Here is a 19,474-nt window from a genome sequence, read left to right on the forward strand (position 1 = left end):
AGAAACACCACAGCAGACAGCGACCCCCCAGGAAGGGAAGAGGAACTGCATGGGTTTTCAAAGATAGCGGGTGCTAAAATGAACACTAGCATTGTCCTTTTCAGGTTTAAATGGTGGCTTGCTTAGTAATTATACCCCCTGATCTGTCCCCAGCCCTAAGCTGGTTCAGAATTTGAGTCCCCTAATGTACAGTAGTAATAATGGCTGTAATTCCTTCCATATAAGAGAACACACAGTTCTCATCAAGGCTACCACCTAAATGCAACAAACATCAGAACAGACATTTAGAAAAAGAAACGCGTTTCAACAAGATATTACTCAGCACCATTATTTTCCACAACTGCATGAACTTTAGACAGCCACCAGGTGGCGACGCCAGTACTGAAGTCATGTAGGTTATTACAATGTCTTATTATAGGCGTTTATAACTCACTCCATGCCCTGCGCTGTCTGGCGTGCGATGTCAATCAGCTGGAAAACGTCGAAGCGCGTCTCGATCACGTGCAGGTGGCGGTAGAGGCTGCTTCCCTCACACCACTGGGTGATTATTGCAAAGTTTGGCCTGGTCATGAATCCCATGAAGAGAAGGATGTTGACATGACGCGTTTTCCTGGCAATGGTGAAACGCGTCGTTAAAATCAGAAACTAAACATTAGGATGTGGGTCCAGCGGTCTCCGGGGCCCTGTCTCACCTGAGAACCTGCATTTCGTTCTTGAAGGCCTGGATTTGTTCTGCTGTGGGATTGGTCACTTTCAGGATCTTGATTGCCACGTCGCCGTGCCACTTGCCACGGTACACTGTACCGAAGGAGCCAGTTCCGATGCGTTTGTGCACCACCACTTCGCTGTGGTTCACCTCCCAGTAGTAGCTGGAATCCCGGTAACCCAACTGTTTCTGTAGCGGAAATAATGAACAACAACAATGAAAACTTTATTTATTTTGGCCTGGAGCACAGCCGAGTGTATAAGCGACAACTCACCACCTTCTTCTTCTCCTCAGAGGCGGAGGTCTTCCGTTCTCGAGGGGGCTCCACGGGCGACTTAGCCGGCGGAGATTTACTCCCAAGGGGAACGCCAGCTTTGTGAGTTCCGTCTTTAGCTGAAAGCACAGGATGCTGTGAATAGGATCTAGGAGGGGGTGCACCTGCGGTACGGGCAGGTTGGGTACACATCACACTATATGGCGACTGTTCCCTAGGATTGGAGCTAAATATCGTACACTGTCTGATGGGCACCCATGATTGCGTGCTCCCAGCTGACAACATGCAGCTAAGGAACGATATATCCTGCAGCATTGTTACATTGGTTGTCCCGACAGTCGCAATCCTGTTATTCTAATGTGTACCCAACCTAATGCTGGCCACACATCAGACCAACTTTGCTCCTATCCAGTACCAGGTTTTTATTCCATCCAACCAACTAGTTGGATGGTTGGAGAAAAGTTGGTCTGATGTGTGGCCAGCATAAAAGATAAAGCAGGCCGTATATAATGTCAGAATGGTGGATATATGGGGATATGGGTGGGTGGAAGGAGGGGGGCTAGGAAGAGGTAACGCAAGCAGCACACAATGGGTGGGAGGGGTGAGGAAGGAGTAGCATGAGCAGAACAGAGTGGGTGGGAGGGGATAGGAGTAGGGCGAGCAGCACAGTGGGTGTGGGGGGCTTAGAAGGAGTAGCGTGAGCAGCGCACGGTGGGAGGGGCTAGGAAGGAGTAGTACAAGCAGCGCACAGTGGGTGGGAAGGGCTAGAAAGGGGTAGCGTGAGCAGCGCACAGTGGGTGGGAGGGACTAGAAAGGGGTAGTGTGAGCAGCGCACAGTGGGTGGGAGGGAGGGTGGGGCGGCGGCTGAGAAGGAGCAATGCACAGTGGGTGGGAAGGGCTAGAAAGGGGTAGTGTGAGCAGCGCACAGTGGGTGGGAGGGAGGGTGGGGCGGCGGCTGAGAAGGAGCAATGCACAGTGGGCGGGAAGGGCTAGAAAGGGGTAGTGTGAGCAGCGCACAGTGGGTGGGGGGCTGGAAAGGAGTAGCGCAAGCAGGACGCAGTGGGTGGGGAGTGGGCTGGGAAGCAGTAGCGTGAGTAGTGCACAGTGGGCAGGAAAGGTTGAAGGACGGGCACACAGCGAAAGTTTATACTGCGTGCCCACACTGACAAGTTGCGTTCTGAGATGGTCTTACTTACGGGTGGCAGCGGAGATCCTCAGCGCCTCCTAACAGGACGGAAGAGAGAACAGAGCAGGTAAGCACAGTGAAATGATCAGCGCATTAGTGTCAGGGGGACCTCTATCTGATGGAGTATCAGTGTCACAGAGAGGGAAGGTATTGTTGCATGAGACAAACAGGTGTGACGATGTGATGGCAAGCGATACCCCTATACCCCCCTCTACACTAGATGTCCTCTCTGTCCCATCACCACAGAGTACAAAGCAACTGCTTCTGGCTTATCCTCCTCTGGGAAACGAAATGTGAGCGCTCCCATTACTGTAATAAGTGGCGGGAACCTTCCGGAGCTCTGAGGTCATCCATACGATCTGTGAGTTCTAGTGTCCTTGTATTATAAAGAACGCCCCTTGTATAAGGAATGCTGCTATAAGAAGTCACCGTGGATTGCTGAGGTTATTATACTCACCCTACAGTGACAGAACTCCTGGGTGACTACCAATATCCCCCCTATTACAGTAGGGCATTATACATACAAAGGATAAGTGATAACCAGAATCTGGGGGACTCTTCCTCAGACTATGGAGCACAAGGAGGGAATGATAGAGAGGCGGATCATGGCCTAGTTATTGCAGCGTTTTCCCACAGGTACCACATACAGAAAGTATATGGATCTACTGAGCCTCAGTCCCCAGGATTTCCACAACTATATACAGACAAGCGCATACACACCAACATGACAAACTCACATCCCCTACTAGCCTCACACTGGGTCATATCAAGTACACACATCCCCCTTCTAGCCTCAAACCGGTTCATACCAAGCACACACATCCCACTGCTAGCCTCACACCGGGTCATACTAAGTACACACATCCCCCTGCTAGCCTCACACTGGGTCATACCAAGTACACACATCCCCCTGCTAGCCTCACACCGGGTCATATCAAGTACACACGTCCCCCTGCTAGCCTCACACCGGGTCATATCAAGTACACACATCCCCCTGCTAGCCTCACACCGGGTCATACCAAGTACACACGTCCCCCTGCTAGCCTCACACCGGGTCATACCAAGTACACACGTCCCCCTGCTAGCCTCACACCGGGTCATACCAAGTACACACGTCCCCCTGCTAGCCTCACACCGGGTCATACCAAGTTCACACATCCCTCTGCTAGCCTCACACCGGGTCATACCAAGTACACACATCACTCTGCTAGCCTCACACCAGGTCATACCAAGTACACACATCCCTCTGCTAGCCTCACACCGGGTCATACCAAGTTCACACATCCCCCTTCTAGCCTAACATCAAGTACACGTCACCCCTGCTAGCCTCACACTGGGTCATACCAAGTACACACATCCCCCCTAATAGCCTCACACTTGGTTCTACTAAGTACACACATCCTCCTGCTAGCCTCATACCAGGTAATACCAAGTACACACCTACCCCTGCTAGCCTCAAACCGGGTCATACCAAGTACACACCTACCCCTGCTAGCCTCAAACCGGGTCATACCAAGTACACACCTACCCCTGCTAGCCTCAAACTGGGTCATACCAAGTAGACACATCCCCCTGTGTCATACCAAATTCACACATCCCCCTGCTGGCCTCACACTGGATCATACCAAAGTAAACACATAACCCTACTAGCCTCACACTGAGTCATACCAAGTACACACACATCCTTCTGCTAGCCTCACATTGGTCATACCAAGCAGACACAAGCTCCTGCTTATCTCTCACTGGGTCATACCAAGTAAACACATCCCATTGGCTAGCCAATCACACCCATCCCCCTGCTAATCCCACACTGGATGGACCATACCAAATTAATTGCTCTCATCCTTCCACCTGTCCTTCAGCCCCTGCATGACCGGCCCCCCGGCTAGTGGTCCCCTGCACTCTATCCTCCATTAAGAAGGTCACACTCACACACAACCTTTCCCAGAATAGGATAAATATAACACCATACTGGTTCTTCTGCTTCTAGACCAGCGCCCTCCCTGCTAGGGTACCTCAATAATGGAGTTATCCACAGGGCCCGTGGTGCTGTCAATATGAACGTTGGGGGTGGAGGTGGAGCGATGCCGTTGCAGGGGTTGCCCCTCGACGGGGAATGAAAAGGAAGCAGCTCCTGGGTGTTGTGTCCGGGGGCTGCGGGAGGGAGAGATGGAATGGGGTGGGAACCAGGCAGAGAAATGAAGGAGGAGAAGACAATGACCAGATGGGGCCTCATTACCTGGATGGCTGCGGGGTGTAGGGTTCAGGGATAATGCCAGGGGAATATTCGTTGTAAAATGAGAAATCTTGGTAATTGCCTATTGGCCTGAGAATGACAAACAACAAGCATTAGGACAATAAGCCGTGACGACGGAATGAGATCTGGCTGAGGGAGAGGGAGGGTGATGGGGAGAGCAGGGCGCAGATCACACTTCTACATCTAGGTGGCGCTGTGTCAATGACCAATGATGGCGGAGAGTCCTGATCACACCTCTAACATTATCAGAGTAGATGGACAGGAGGGAGAGGAGGGTTCATAAGGACTGCATTGCATCGGTCCACCACATCAACACGCACACCTGCTGTGCTACCTCTCTTTCTGCAGGACGCAGCCAGCATACAGGGCGCAGAACGTTTTGCACTATTAGTGCTAGCGCTAAATGTTGCGGGAAAACCTGCAGCTTCATAAATACACTATATAGTCCCGGCAATCGGGATCCCGGGGGGTGGGAGGGCCAGCTTGACTATCGGGAGGTCATACCACACCCGTAGAGCAAGATCTTCTATCGTTATTGCTATTTTAATGGTTTTCCAGTGTGCGCCACATCACACTTGCGCTGCAACAATATCTAGTAATGAATGACGCTGATTGGACAGTTTACTGTAGATGGATGACACGAGAAACTTACAGAAGTTGTGATAAGTCCACTATGGAATGAGTTCTGCTCCCTCTGATTCGCTAATAAAGTGCATTTTATAAGCATCCCCGTTGCCGTAAGAGGGATCATTGCGTAGGTGCACATGGAATCACCCCCCGTGGGGGCCGCAGGGACAGGAGCGAAGCGGAGGACGTGTCCGTCGGGCACTTACTTGGGCAGTTTAGCTATGTCCACACATGCCGTGGGAACCTTACTGCTGCAGTGCTGGTGAAACTTGTAGCCACACGTCTGGCAGCGGAAACCGTGGAAGAGAAATTTCAGGCAGAAGTCGCAGAACGCCAGGTTAAAATGAGTCTTCCTGACCTGGGGCAAAGGATTGTGGGAGAAGGAAGCGTTACTTAACGGCTGACAGTGAAAACAAGCAAAACAGCGGCAAGGAAGGCGGCGGCAGATTACTCACAAAGTTGTGCATGGACAGAGGGACATCAGCCAGAACCTCAACCATCAGCTCCTCGCCCACCAGCGGAGTAATGTCGGTCTCCCAGTCTGTCAGGGTCTTACGCCTGCAGCGGGAATATATGGGGGAGGGTTGGAAAGTGAAAACATATCAAGCTGTGTAATGGCCGTAGGAGAAAATTGAATAATATTTTGGGTGCGCCTCTAATTAATGGGCGCCCAACGGCGCAATGAATTTCTTTCTTCAATCGGGCATGCGAGAGGTGGATTATGACCATCAGTGGTCATGTGGTATCTGTGGAGACCGAGCACCTGACTGCAGGACTCAATCTATACGATATACACACAACCCCAGAACATCCCCATCAGCAATCAGTCCAATGCAAGGACGCTAGACAAGACAAGGCCAATCTGTGGCTCTCCAGGTGTTGTGAAACTACAAGTCCCAGCATGCTCTGCTGCAGTTTTACTACCACACATTGCAACAATTCCAGCAGTGCATGCTGGGACTTGTAGTTTCACAACAGCTGGAGGGCCACAGCTTGGCAAGGCCTGGCTTAGAGAGAGTATATGCAGCAGCCTGGTGTTACATAACCCAACGTATGCCCATCTCTGCAGCGCTGTGTTAAAGCGGCGGTGCCAGCTTCCCACTATGCAGAGGAATAAGGAATAAGCTGCTCGCTGCTGAGTGACAGAAGCCCATCTGCCTCACTGAATATTCATAGAAATTACAATAAAAACCTCAGAAATAGAGGCTATTTTACCAGACGATCATAACACCCAAGTCACAATCATGCTGTATATAACCCCCCCCCCTCATAAACATCCCCATCATCGCTCTGTACCCGTGCAGCAGACGATAGACCGCGCAGCACTGCTGGTTCAGTCCGCGCACTTTCAGAGCCTTGTCCAGCGAGTCGTAGACGGTCATCCCAGGCCGGACGTTCACCTGGAGGCAGACATAGAAAGAAAATGGCTGTAAGCTACAACAATATACGTTTGCAGCATTATGTGCGGATGAGCTGGAGGTCTACCAAACATGTCTGCACTGCGTGTGCCGTCAGGATAAGCAGCACCCTGGTATCTGAGAGGATCTTTAGATTGTAAGCTCTGCGACAAGGCCCTTTTCCCATTGTCGTAGGTCATCTAACCCCAATGTGGTTATTTTTGTATACCTTCTAATTGCCAGGTTCTCAAACTCTGTCCTCAGGACCCCACACGGTGCATGTTTTCCAGGTCACCTCACAGAATCACAAGTGAGATAATTAGCTCCACCTGTGGCTCTTTTAAACAGTGTCAATGAGTAATGAGTGCACCTGTGTGGACAGAGTTTGAGAACCCTGCACTAATTCTTGTACATCTCCCTGAATTAATATGAACATGATAGATAGATAGATAGATAGATAGATAGATAGATAGATAGATAGATAGACAGATAGATAGAAACTCACCACTGTCCTCTGCTGATTGGGTAGATAGACTTTGACAGTACCCCCAGACTTGCCCTCCGGCAGCGGGCCTTCACTCTGTGACCCCCCTCTGGGACCATCTTGCTGAACGGATACCCGCGTCATGCCCGGGCCGGGCAGCTCCAGGACGGCTGCGGACAACATGACGGCGCTGCCCTTGCCGAGCTCCTGCGATAAAGAGCGCAAGGCACCATTGGCAACGTTGGAGGGAGGGGTGTGGGATCGCTTCATTGGTAACACTGCAAACAAAACCAGCACAAAAATTGCAGGGAGACACACGCGCGGCTTCTCCGATTTCCTCCCAGAAATAAGGACGCCTTCAGTCTGCTTCCCCCTCGCTCACCCACTGCCCTGCGTCTGCAACTGAGCTGCATACTTCGCACAGAGAAGACTGTCTATGCCATTTGGTGGAACAATACTGCGGCAGATGGGAAGGAGAGAGAGACTCATAGGATGGGGAATAGTGGGAGGTGGAGGAAGACTGCACGTAGCAGCCAGGCTGGCGATGAGACTACATACGTGCCATGCAGATTGAGCGAGACGGAGAGCGACAGGCCGCTGCTAGCACCTACAGGGCACCGGAGGGTAGCGTGTAGGAAGACCAAACCTCATTGGTCAAGCTGGCATCTACATTCGGCACTGAGCAATATTGCAGTGGCTGACCAGAAACTGGATTTGACACCCTTGGGTTTTTCTAGCCACTCCCTTTACTCCCCACACGCGGTCTACTTGTCACGCACTCTGCATATAAATTGGCACGCCACTCCTGCGGCGTATCAACATGCCCAGTGACAAATAATTGCTCCACTGCAAAGCATTTTGGGCCAGCGGAAGCCTGCACAGACTGTAACAGGTTAAAGGGGAGCGCTCTCTCACCTGTGTGCACCCAGTCTTCAGACACCGATCCTCAGGCTCCCCGATCTCCACTACCTGCGGAAGACAGACACGTTGGCATCAGCTGTAGCGCACAATAATTCTGTCAGTGGGCTGATGACACAGTACTAAATGTAGACAATGAGCCTTGTACAATAGCACAAAATGCTACTATGGCACCCTGGGGTGTCTTGTGGCATTTGCAAAGGGTCCCTGGATTGGTGGTACTGGACCTATTAAAATAATTTATAGTGATTGTAATAGGAAATACCTGTGCTTGTGGCTGCCAGTCATAAAATATAAGGACAAATGTACCACTAACAGGTCAGTCTGGGGCCTCTATATAATAGCGGGGCTACTGACAGGTCAGTTGGGGGTACTGTGTTATTACCTCTATATAATAGCAGGACCTCTGATAGGTCAGTTGGGGGCACCGTGTTACCACCTCTATATAATAGCAGGGCCACTGACAGGTCAGCCTGGGGCACCGTGTTACCACCTCTATATAAAAGCAGGATCACTGACAGGTCAGCCTGGGGCACTGTGTTACCACCTCTATATAATAGCAGGGCCACTGACAGGTCAGTCTGGGGCACTGTGTTACCACCTCTATATAATAGCAGGATCACTGACAGGTCAGTCTGGGGCACTGTGTTACCACCTCAATATAATAGCAGGATCACTGACAGGTCAGTCTGGGGCACTGTTACCACCTCTATATAATAGCAGGACCACTGACAGCTCAGTCTGGGGCACTGTGTTACCACCTCTATATAATAGCAGGATCACTGACAGGTCAGTCTGGGGCACTGTTACCACCTCTATATAATAGCAGGACCTCTGACAGGTCAGCCAGGAGCACTGTGTTACCGCCTCTATATTATGGCAGGACCACCGCCAGATCAGCCAGGAGCACTGTGTTACGGCCTCTATATAATGGCAGGACCATTGCCAGATCAGTCAGGAGCACTGTGTTACCATCTCTATATAATAGCAGGACCACTGACAGGTCAGTCTGGGGTACTGTGTTACCACCTACATATATTAGCAAGACCCATGACAGGTCAGTCTGGGGTACTGTGTTACCATCTCTATATAATAATAGCAGGACCACTGACAGGTCAGTCTGGGGCACGGTGTTACCACCTCTATATAAAATAGCAGGACCACTGTCAGGTCTGTCTAGCACACTCAAGTCTGTGTTCCCAAAGCAAGAAATGTAGATAGATTCGATTTGCCATTCCAAAATGACAAGTTGCCTTTGATCTGGATAAAGGTTATACACCGTTATTACATGACCTGGCATCTGGATAATCAGGGGAAAGTCCCCTGCTTGCGCCAGTAGTAAGTTAATAAAAAAAAGTTTTTGGTTTACCCACATGTAAAGTGCACTAATATTGCATACCGACGCCACCAGTACAGAGTGTCAACTGTCCTGGACGCAGGGAGAAGTCGATGCAATGACCTGTGATGAACACATTATGTAACACACATACTAGTGTTCTCTAGCACCCGCTATCTTTGATAACTCATGCAGTTCCTCTTCCCTGCCTGGGGTGTCGCTGTCTGCTGTGGTGTTTCTAGCACAGGTCTGGTTTGCATATCAGTGCTGATATACAGACCACACTAAGCTAGAAGCACTACAGCAGACAGCGACACACCCCAGGCAGGGAAGAGGAACTGCATGGGTTTTCAATTATGGCGGGTGCTAGAATAAACACTATATACCCTCCAGCAAACCACATACCATAGGGGACAGGACACACACACACACACACACTATATAGTATTACAGCACATATACATACCATAGGGGACAGGACATGTATCCTGTAAAACACACACACACTATATAGTATTACAGCACATATACCCTCCGGCACACACATACTATAGGGGACAGGACATGTATCCTGTAACACACACTTTATAGTATTACAGCACGTATACCCTCTGGCACACACACATACCATAGGGGACAGCACACGTATCCTGTAACGCACACACACTATATAGTATTACAGCACATATACCCTCCAGCTCAGGGCTGGGCAATTGCGGCCCTCCAGATGTTGATGAACTACACATCCCAGGATGCTTTGCATTAGTTTTGCTATGTGGCCATGCTGAAACTGATGCAAAGCATGCTGGTATGTGTAGTTCATCAACATCTGGATGGCCACAATTGCCCAGCCCTGCTCCAGCACATACACATACCATAGGGGACACATATCCTGTAACATACGCACTATATAGTATTACAGCACAGCATATACCCTATAGCACACACAGCACAGTATATATACACCCTATAGCAAACAGAGGACAGTGTGTACACCCCCTATAGTGCACATATACATACCATAGGAGACAGGACACATATCCTGTAACATACGCACTATATAGTATTACAGCACAGCATATACCCTATAGCACACACAGCACAGTATATATAGACCCTATAGCAAACAGAGGACAGTGTGTACACCCCATATAGTACACATATACATACCATAGGGGACAGGACACCTGTAACACACACACACACACACACACACACACACTACATAGTATTACAGCACATATACCCTCCAAAACATACCATAGGGGACAGCACACGTATCCTGTAACATACACACTATATAGAATTACAGCACGTATACCCTCCGGCACATACACATAGCATAAATGACAGGACACATATCCTGTAACATATTACGGCACAGCACAGTATATACCCTATAGCACACACAGAACAGTGTATATACATCCCATAGCAAACAGAGGACAGTGTGTACACCCCCTAAAGAGCTCATACACATACCATAGGGGACAGAACACATATCCTGTAACATACATACTATATAGTATTAAAGCACACAGCACATATACCCTCCAACGCATAGCATGGGGGACAGGACACGTATCCTGTAACATACACACTATATAGTATTACAGTACAGCACATATAACCTCCAACACATACCATAGGGGACAGGACATGTATCCTGTAACATACACTATATAGTATTACAGCACAGCACATATACCCTCCAACACATACCATAGGGGACAGGACACGTATCCTGTAACATACACTATATAGTATTACAGCACAGCACATATACCCTCCAACACATACAATAGGGGACAGGACACGTATCCTGTAACATACACTATATAGTATTACAGCACAGCACATATACCCTCCAACACATACCATGGGGGACAGGACACGTATCCTGTAACAAACTATATAGTATTACAGCACAGCACATATACCCTCCAACACATACCATGGGGGACAGGACACGTATCCTGTAACATACACACTATATAGTATTACAGCACAGCACATTTACCCTCCAACACATACCATGGGGGACAGGACACGTATCCTGTAACATACACACTATAAAGTATTACAGTACAGCACATATACCCTCCGACATATACCATAGGGGACAGGACATGTATCCTGTAACATACACACTGTATAGCACAGTAATACCCTATAGCACACACAGCACAGTGTATATACACCCTATAGCAAACGTAGAACAGTGTGTACACCCCCTATAGTGCACACCACACTTTATATCCCCCTACAGCACACAGGAATTATATACCGTGTATAGTACATATTGCACTGTATATACCCCCATAGCACACATGACGTATATACCCTCTATAGCACACACCACACATATATCCCCTTTAAAAAACACTGAACCATATATACCATGACCATATGACCCACCCCAGTATATACCACCATATAAAATACACAGGACAGAGCTTATTTACACTCCCTATAGCACTCACACAGTACAGTGTATATACCCCCTATAGCACACACAGAACAGTGTATATACCCCCTATAGCACACACACAGAACAGTGTACACCCCCCCTATAGCACACTGTATATATCCCCTATAGCACACACACAGCACAATGTATATACCCCTTATAGCACACACACATAAAACAGTGTATATAGCCCACACAAACACAGCAGTGTATATCCCCCTATAGCGCACGTGCACACACACAGCATATATATCCTCTATAGCGCACACACCACAGCATATATACCCCCTATAGCACACACAGCATATATACCCCCTATAGCGCGCACACAGCATATATATACCCCTATAGCGCACACACCACACCATATATATCCCCTATAGCACACACAGCATATATACCCCTATAGCACACACAGCACAGCGTGTATATACCCCCTTTAGCACACACAGCATATATACCCCCTATAGCACACGCACAGCATATATACCCCCTATAGCACACACACAGCATAAATACCCCCTATAGCACACACACAGTGTATATACACCCTATAGCACACACACAGCGTATATACCCCCTATAGCACACACAGTACAATGTATATACCCCTGTAGTACACACAGCAGTGTATATACCCCTATAGCACACAGCATATATACCCACATAGCACACACATCGTATATACCCCCTATTGCACACACACAGCTTATATACCCCTATAGCATACACACAGCATAGCGTATATACCTCCTACAACACACACAGCAGTGTATATATACCCCCTATAGTGTACACACACACACGTGTGTGTACCCCTATAGCGCAGACACAGCAAATTGTAAATACCCCCATAGTACACACACACAGCCAAGTGTATATACCCCCAAAGCACATACACAGCACAGTGTTTATACCCCCTATAGCACACAGCACAGTGTTTATACCCCCTATAGCACGCACACAGCATATATATACCCCCTATAGCGCACACACACAGCACAGTGTATATACCCACTATAGTACACAAACAGCACATATAACCCCTATAGCACACACAGGGGTGTATATAACCCCTATAGTGTACACACACACACCAGTGTGTGTACACCCTATAGCGCACACACAGCACATTGAATATACCCTCATAGTACACACACAGCACAATGTATATACCCCCTATAGTACACACACAGCAGTGTATATACCCCCCATAGCCCACACACAGCACAGTGTATATACCCCCCATAGCGCACACACAGCACAGTGTATATACCCCCCATATCGCACACACAGCACAGTGTATATACCCCCCATAGCGCACACACACAGCACAGTGTATATACCCCCCATAGCGCACACACACAGCACAGTGTATATACCCCCCATAGCGCACACACACAGCACAGTGTATATACCCCCCATAGCGCACACACAGCACAGTGTATATACCCCCATAGCGCACACACAGCACAGTGTATATACCCCCCATAGCGCACACACAGAGCACAGTGTATATACCCCCCATAGCGCACACACAGCACAGTGTATATACCCCCCATAGCACACACACAGCACAGTGTATATACCCCCCATAGCGCACACACAGCACAGTGTATATACCCCCCATAGCGCACACACAGTGTATATACCCCCTAGAGCACACACACAGTGTATATACCCCCCATAACGCACACACACAGCACATTGAATATACCCCCATAGCACACACACAGCACAGTGTATATACCCCCCATAGCGCACACACAGCACAGTGTATATACCCCCATAGCACACACACAGCGTATATACCCCCTATAGCACACACACAGTGTATATACCCCCCATAGCGCACACACAGCACAGTGTATATACCCCCATAGCACACACACAGCGTATATACCCCCTATAGCACACACACAGTGTATATACCCCCCATAACGCACACACACAGCACATTGAATATACCCCCATAGCACACACACAGCACAGTGTATATACCCCCCATAACGCACACACACAGCACATTGAATATACCCCCATAGCGCACACACAGCACAGTGTATATACCCCCCATAGCACACACACAGCACAGTGTATATACCCTCCATAGCGCACACACAGCACAGTGTATATACCCCCCATAGCGCGCGCACACACAGCACAGTGTATATACCCCCCATAGCGCACACACAGCACAGTGTATATACCCCCCATAGCGCACACACAGCACAGTGTATATACCCCCCATAGCGCACACACAGCACAGTGTATATACCCCCTATAGCACACACACAGCGTATATACCCCCCATAGCGCACACACAGCACATTGTATATATATATAGCATGCACACACATACACACAGCATATATACCCCCTATAGCGCACACACGGCATATATACCCCCTATAGCGCACACACGGCATATATACCCCCTATAGCGCACACACGGCATATATACCCCCTATAGCGCACACACGGCATATATACCCCCTATAGCGCACACACGGCATATATACCCCGTATAGCGCACACACAGCATATATACCCCCTATAGCGCACACACGGCATATATACCCCCTATAGCGCACACACGGCATATATACCCCCTATAGCGCACACACGTCATATATACCCCCTATAGCGCACACACGGCATATATACCCCCTATAGCGCACACATTGCATATATACCCCCTATAGCGCGCACACATGGCATATATACCCCCTATAGCGCACGCACACATGGCATATATACCTCCTATAGCGCACGCACACACGGCATATATACCCCCTATAGTGCACGCACACAACATATATACCCCCCTATAGCGCACACACGGCATATATACCCCCTATAGCACACACAACACAGTTTATATACCCCCTATAGTACACACACACAGCACAATGTATATACCTCCTATAGCACACACATTAGTGTATATACCCCCTGTAGTGTACACAGGCAAAAGTGTGTGCACCCCCTATAGCGCACACACAGCACATCATATATACCCCCTATAGCACACACACAGCACAATGTATATACCCCTAATATCACACACAGTAGTGTATATATCCCCTATAGCACACAGCATAGTCTATATACCCCCTATAGCACACAGCGTATATACCCCCTATAGCGCGCACAAACACACATCATATTTACCCCCTATAGCACACACACACAGCATATATACCCCCTATAGCGCACACACAGCATATATACCCCCTATAGCACACACACAGCATATATACCCCCTATAGCACACACACAGCATATTTACCCCCTATAGCACACACACAGCATATATACCCCCTATAGCACACACACAGCATATATATACCCCCTATAGCACACACACAGCATATATACCCCCTATAGCACACACACAGCATATATACCCCCTATAGCACACACACAGCATATATACCCCCTATAGCACACACAGCATATATACCCCCTATAGCACACACACAGCACAGTGTAGATACCCCCTATAGAACACACACACACAGCACAATGTATATACATCCTATAGCACACACAGCAGTGTTTGTACCCCCTACAGAGCACATTTAATATACCCCCTATAGCACACACACACACACACACAGCACAGTGTATATACCCCTTATATTATTGTTCATTCTAGCACCCGCTATCTTTGATAACTTCAGTTCCTCTTCCCTGTCTGGGGTGTCACCATCTGCTGTAGTGCTTCTAGCACAGTGTGGTCTGTATATCAGCACTGATATGCAATACAGACATGTGCTAGAAACACCACAGCAGACAGTGACACCCCAGACAGGGAAGAGGAACTGAAGTTATCAAAGATAGCAGGTGCTAGAATGAAGACTACTATAGCACACACACACACACACACAGAGCACAGTGTATATACCCCTTATAACACACACACACACACACACACAGCGTATATACCCCCTATAGCACACACACACATACCTCCCAACAGTCCCGATTTTATCGGGACAGTCCCGATTGTCAGGGCCTGTCCCGCTGTCCCACCCGCGGGCGGCAGTGTCCCGCGGTGTGGGGGGGCTGTTGGGAGTCCCCCCTGTCAGCTGCTAAGCAGCGGGGAATAAACGCTGTGCGCATGCGCACAGCGTCTATTCCCGCAGCCAGGGGGCTGGGGGCATGGCTAGAGGCTCACAGACTCTGGGTCATGCCCCCATAGCGGCAAAATGGGGGTGTGGCCTCGCGGAAGAGCTGCGCGTATAGGCCACGCCCCCAATTTCGGTCACCCCCCCCCCGAAAATTTCGAGGGGCCTCCGGCGCGCAGCAGCAGCGTCCCGACTGCTACGCTTCAAAAGTTGGGAGGTATGCACACAGTGTATATACCCCCTATAGCACACACACAGCATAGTGTATATACCCCCTATAGCACACACACAACACAGTGTATATACCCCCATAGCACACACACAGCACACTGTGTATACCCCCTATAGCGCACACACACACACAGCACAATGTATATACGCCCTATAGCACACACACAGCACGGTGTATATACCCCCTAGAGCACACACATAGCATATATTTATTTATTTATTAACAGTTTCTTATATAGCGCATACATATACCGCATCGCTTTACAGAGAATATTTCAACATTCACATCAGTCCCTGCCCCAGTGGAGCTTACAATCTATATTCCCTACCACATGTACACACACACAGACATTCTAGGGTTAATTTTTGTTGGAAGCCAATTAACCTACCAGTATATTTTTGGATTGTGGGAGGAAACCGGAGTACCCGGAGTAAACCCACGCAAACACGGGGAGAATATACAAACTCCGCACAGTTGGGTCATGGTGGGGACCGAACCCATGACCTCAGCGCTGTGAGGCAGTAATGCTAACCACTACACCGTCCGTGCTGCCCCATATATACCCCCTATAGCGCGCGCACACAGCATATATACCCCCTACAGCGCACACACACACAGCATATATACCCCCTTCAGCGCACGCACACAGCATATATACCCCCTTCAGCGCACGCACACACACAGCATATATACCCCCTTCAGCACGCGCACACACAGCATATATACCCTCTACAGCGCGCGCGCGCACACAGCATATATACCCCCTATAGCGTGCACACACACAGCATATATACCCCCTATAGCGTGCACACACAGCATATATACCCCCTATAGCATGCACACACAGCATATATACCCCCTATAGCGCAACGCAGCATGAATATCCCCTATAGCACGCACACACAGCATGTATACCCCTATAGTACACACACAGCACAATGTATATACCTCCTATAGCACAAACAGCAGTGTATATACCCCCTGTAGTGTACACACACACACGTGTGTGTACCCCCTATAGCGCACACATAGCACATTGTATATACGCCCTATAGCATACACACAGCACAGTGTATATACCCCCTATAGCACACAGCAGTGTATATACCCCCTATAGCACACAGCACAGTGTATATACCACATATATCACACACAGCACAATGTATATACCCCCTATAGAACACATACAGCAGTGTATATACCCCCTATAGCACACACACAGCACAATGTTTATACCCCCTATAGCGCACACACAGCACAATGTATATACCCCCTCTAGCACACAGCACAGTGTATATACCCCCTCTAGCACACACACAGCAAAATGTGTATACCCCCTATAGCACACACACAGCAGTGTATATACCCCCTATAGCGCACACACAGCACAATGTATATACCCCCTCTAGCACACAGCACAGTGTATATACCCCCTCTAGCACACACACAGCACAATGTGTATACCCCCTATAGCACACACACAGCAGTGTATATACCCCCTATAGCGCGCACACACAGCACAATTTGTATACCCCCTATAGCACGCACACACACACACAGCACAATGTATATATCCCCTATAGCACACACACACACACACACACACCACAATGTATATACCCCTATAGCACACACACACAGCACAATGTATATACCCCCTATAGCACACACACACACACAGCACAATGTATATACCCCTATAGCGCACACAGCACAATGTATATACCCCCTATAGAGCCCACACACAGCACAGTGTATATACACATAGGACAGCACAGAGCATGTCATCACATCACGTACAGTATCAGGGACAGCCCGCTCCCGGCATGCTCAGCTCCCCAGCGGTGCAGGGCGGGGTGACGTCATGGCGGGCCCGGTCTCACTCACCTGGTACACGGAGCCGCCGCCATGTCACACGAACGGAGAGCGTCCCGGTCCCGCCCCCTCACTCGCCCATTGCTTCGGGACAGGTGCCCGCGGCTTACTATTGGTCGGTGGATACGTTACTCAACCTTTCCAGGTCCCCGCCCACTGTTAGCAGCAGGGAGAGGGCGGCAGTGACGTCACGTGGGGGCGGTGCTAGACGGCAAATGACGTCATTCGGAGACCTTAAGGAGCAGGAATGTTCCTGTTTAATGTATAGGGTGTACAGTGTATTTATAGTGTACATAGTGTATAGATAGGGTGTTTACTCTATATATAGGGTGTATAGTGTATTTATCGTGTACATAGTGTATATACAGGGTGTTTAGTGTATATATATATATATATATATATGTACATATATAGTGTATATAGTCTGTATATATATAGGGTGTATATATTTAGGGTGTATAGTATATTTCTCGTGTACATATAGTGTGTGTGTGCATATATATGGGGTGTTTAGTGTATATATAGCGTACATAGTGTGTATATATATATAGGGTGTTTAGTGTATATATCCAGTGTATAGTGTATAAATAGAGTGTATGGTGTATATAGGATGTATAGTGTATTTCTAGTGAATATAGTGTGTGTGTGTGTGTGTGTGTGTATAGAATGTTTAGTGTATATATAGGGTGTATAGTGTATATATAGGGCTGCTTTCCACCAGGCACCTGGATCCGTCAATGAGCACCCGCTGGCTTGCTTTGCAGCGTTAAAAGGGGACCGCAAGCATGAGAAGCCGTCCGGCTGGAGTCAAAGCAGCCTCCGATCACACAGAGCGGGATGCGAGCGTCACAGGCCAGTGATAATGGACCGTGAATATTATACCAATGAAGCTTATAAACTTTTGTTGGATGATGTTTCATATGTTAAATTAGCAAATGACCTAACGAGTGTATTCTTGGGTGAACTTGAGGTACTTTTGAAACAAGAACTTAATGATAAATTGATAAATCTGCAAGAGTATTTGCACAATGTAACTCCTAAATATAGCTACATTCTATCACCTCCCCAAGGTCCACAAGAGCCACACTGAACCCCCTGGTAGGCCTACTGTGGTAGGCATAGGCTTGCGAACATCTCGGGTTTCAGAATATGTGGACTCATTTATAGAGAAATACGTACCACTTTTGGAGACGTACGTGAGAGACTCCACACATCTTTTACAAATTATAAAGGATCTAAAGTGGGAAAAAGTTGATAGAATTGTCACTATTGACGTTTCGTCACTATATATGAGTATACCGCATGAAAACAGCATTGAAACAATAATGTTATGCCTCCAAAAAGATGCCCCTGACACATTATACCACACACCGCAATGCCCCTGATAGGGGTCAATATGTGCCCACCACCGTTCTATTCCCACCACTGTTGTAACACCACACAAACTTACCAGACTTACCTTCATTGTGGATTGTTTACGGTTTGTTTTGAAGCATAATTATTTTAAGTTTCTAGGAGAGTGGTTCATGCAAATTTGTGGTCCTGCCATGGGCACGATCTGTGGCCCAAGCCTAGCAAA

At 48.4% G+C, this 19,474-nt stretch overlaps 1 protein-coding gene across 4 annotated transcripts in view; it reads right to left on the reverse strand.

The window, feature by feature from the left end:
• Window positions 1-18,054, reverse strand: part of ARAF (A-Raf proto-oncogene, serine/threonine kinase) — a 29,747-nt gene extending 11,693 nt beyond the window's left edge. Inside the window, exons 1-12 of one of the 4 annotated variants that reach the window (XM_083161251.1) lie at window positions 17,908-18,054; window positions 7,847-7,900; window positions 6,953-7,138; window positions 6,347-6,450; window positions 5,506-5,608; window positions 5,257-5,408; window positions 4,406-4,492; window positions 4,182-4,320; window positions 2,177-2,204; window positions 981-1,099; window positions 693-895; window positions 434-610 (exon numbers count right to left, since the gene is read on the reverse strand). In XM_083161251.1, the coding sequence (XP_083017377.1) occupies window positions 434-610; window positions 693-895; window positions 981-1,099; window positions 2,177-2,204; window positions 4,182-4,320; window positions 4,406-4,492; window positions 5,257-5,408; window positions 5,506-5,608; window positions 6,347-6,450; window positions 6,953-7,114 (1,274 nt within the window). In that variant the 5' untranslated portion in view covers window positions 7,115-7,138; window positions 7,847-7,900; window positions 17,908-18,054. Of the gene's footprint in view, window positions 1-433; window positions 611-692; window positions 896-980; window positions 1,100-2,176; window positions 2,205-4,181; window positions 4,321-4,405; window positions 4,493-5,256; window positions 5,409-5,505; window positions 5,609-6,346; window positions 6,451-6,952; window positions 7,210-7,846; window positions 7,901-17,820 lie in introns of all 4 variants that reach the window. The other 3 variants (XM_083161249.1, XM_083161252.1, XM_083161250.1) reach the window with 3 other exon arrangements.
• Between the last annotated feature and the right edge of the window lie 1,420 nt (window positions 18,055-19,474).

Source organism: Crinia signifera, chromosome 9 (assembly GCF_055691185.1).
Source record: "Crinia signifera chromosome 9, ASM5569118v1, whole genome shotgun sequence".
Taxonomy (NCBI): Eukaryota; Metazoa; Chordata; class Amphibia; order Anura; family Myobatrachidae; genus Crinia; species Crinia signifera.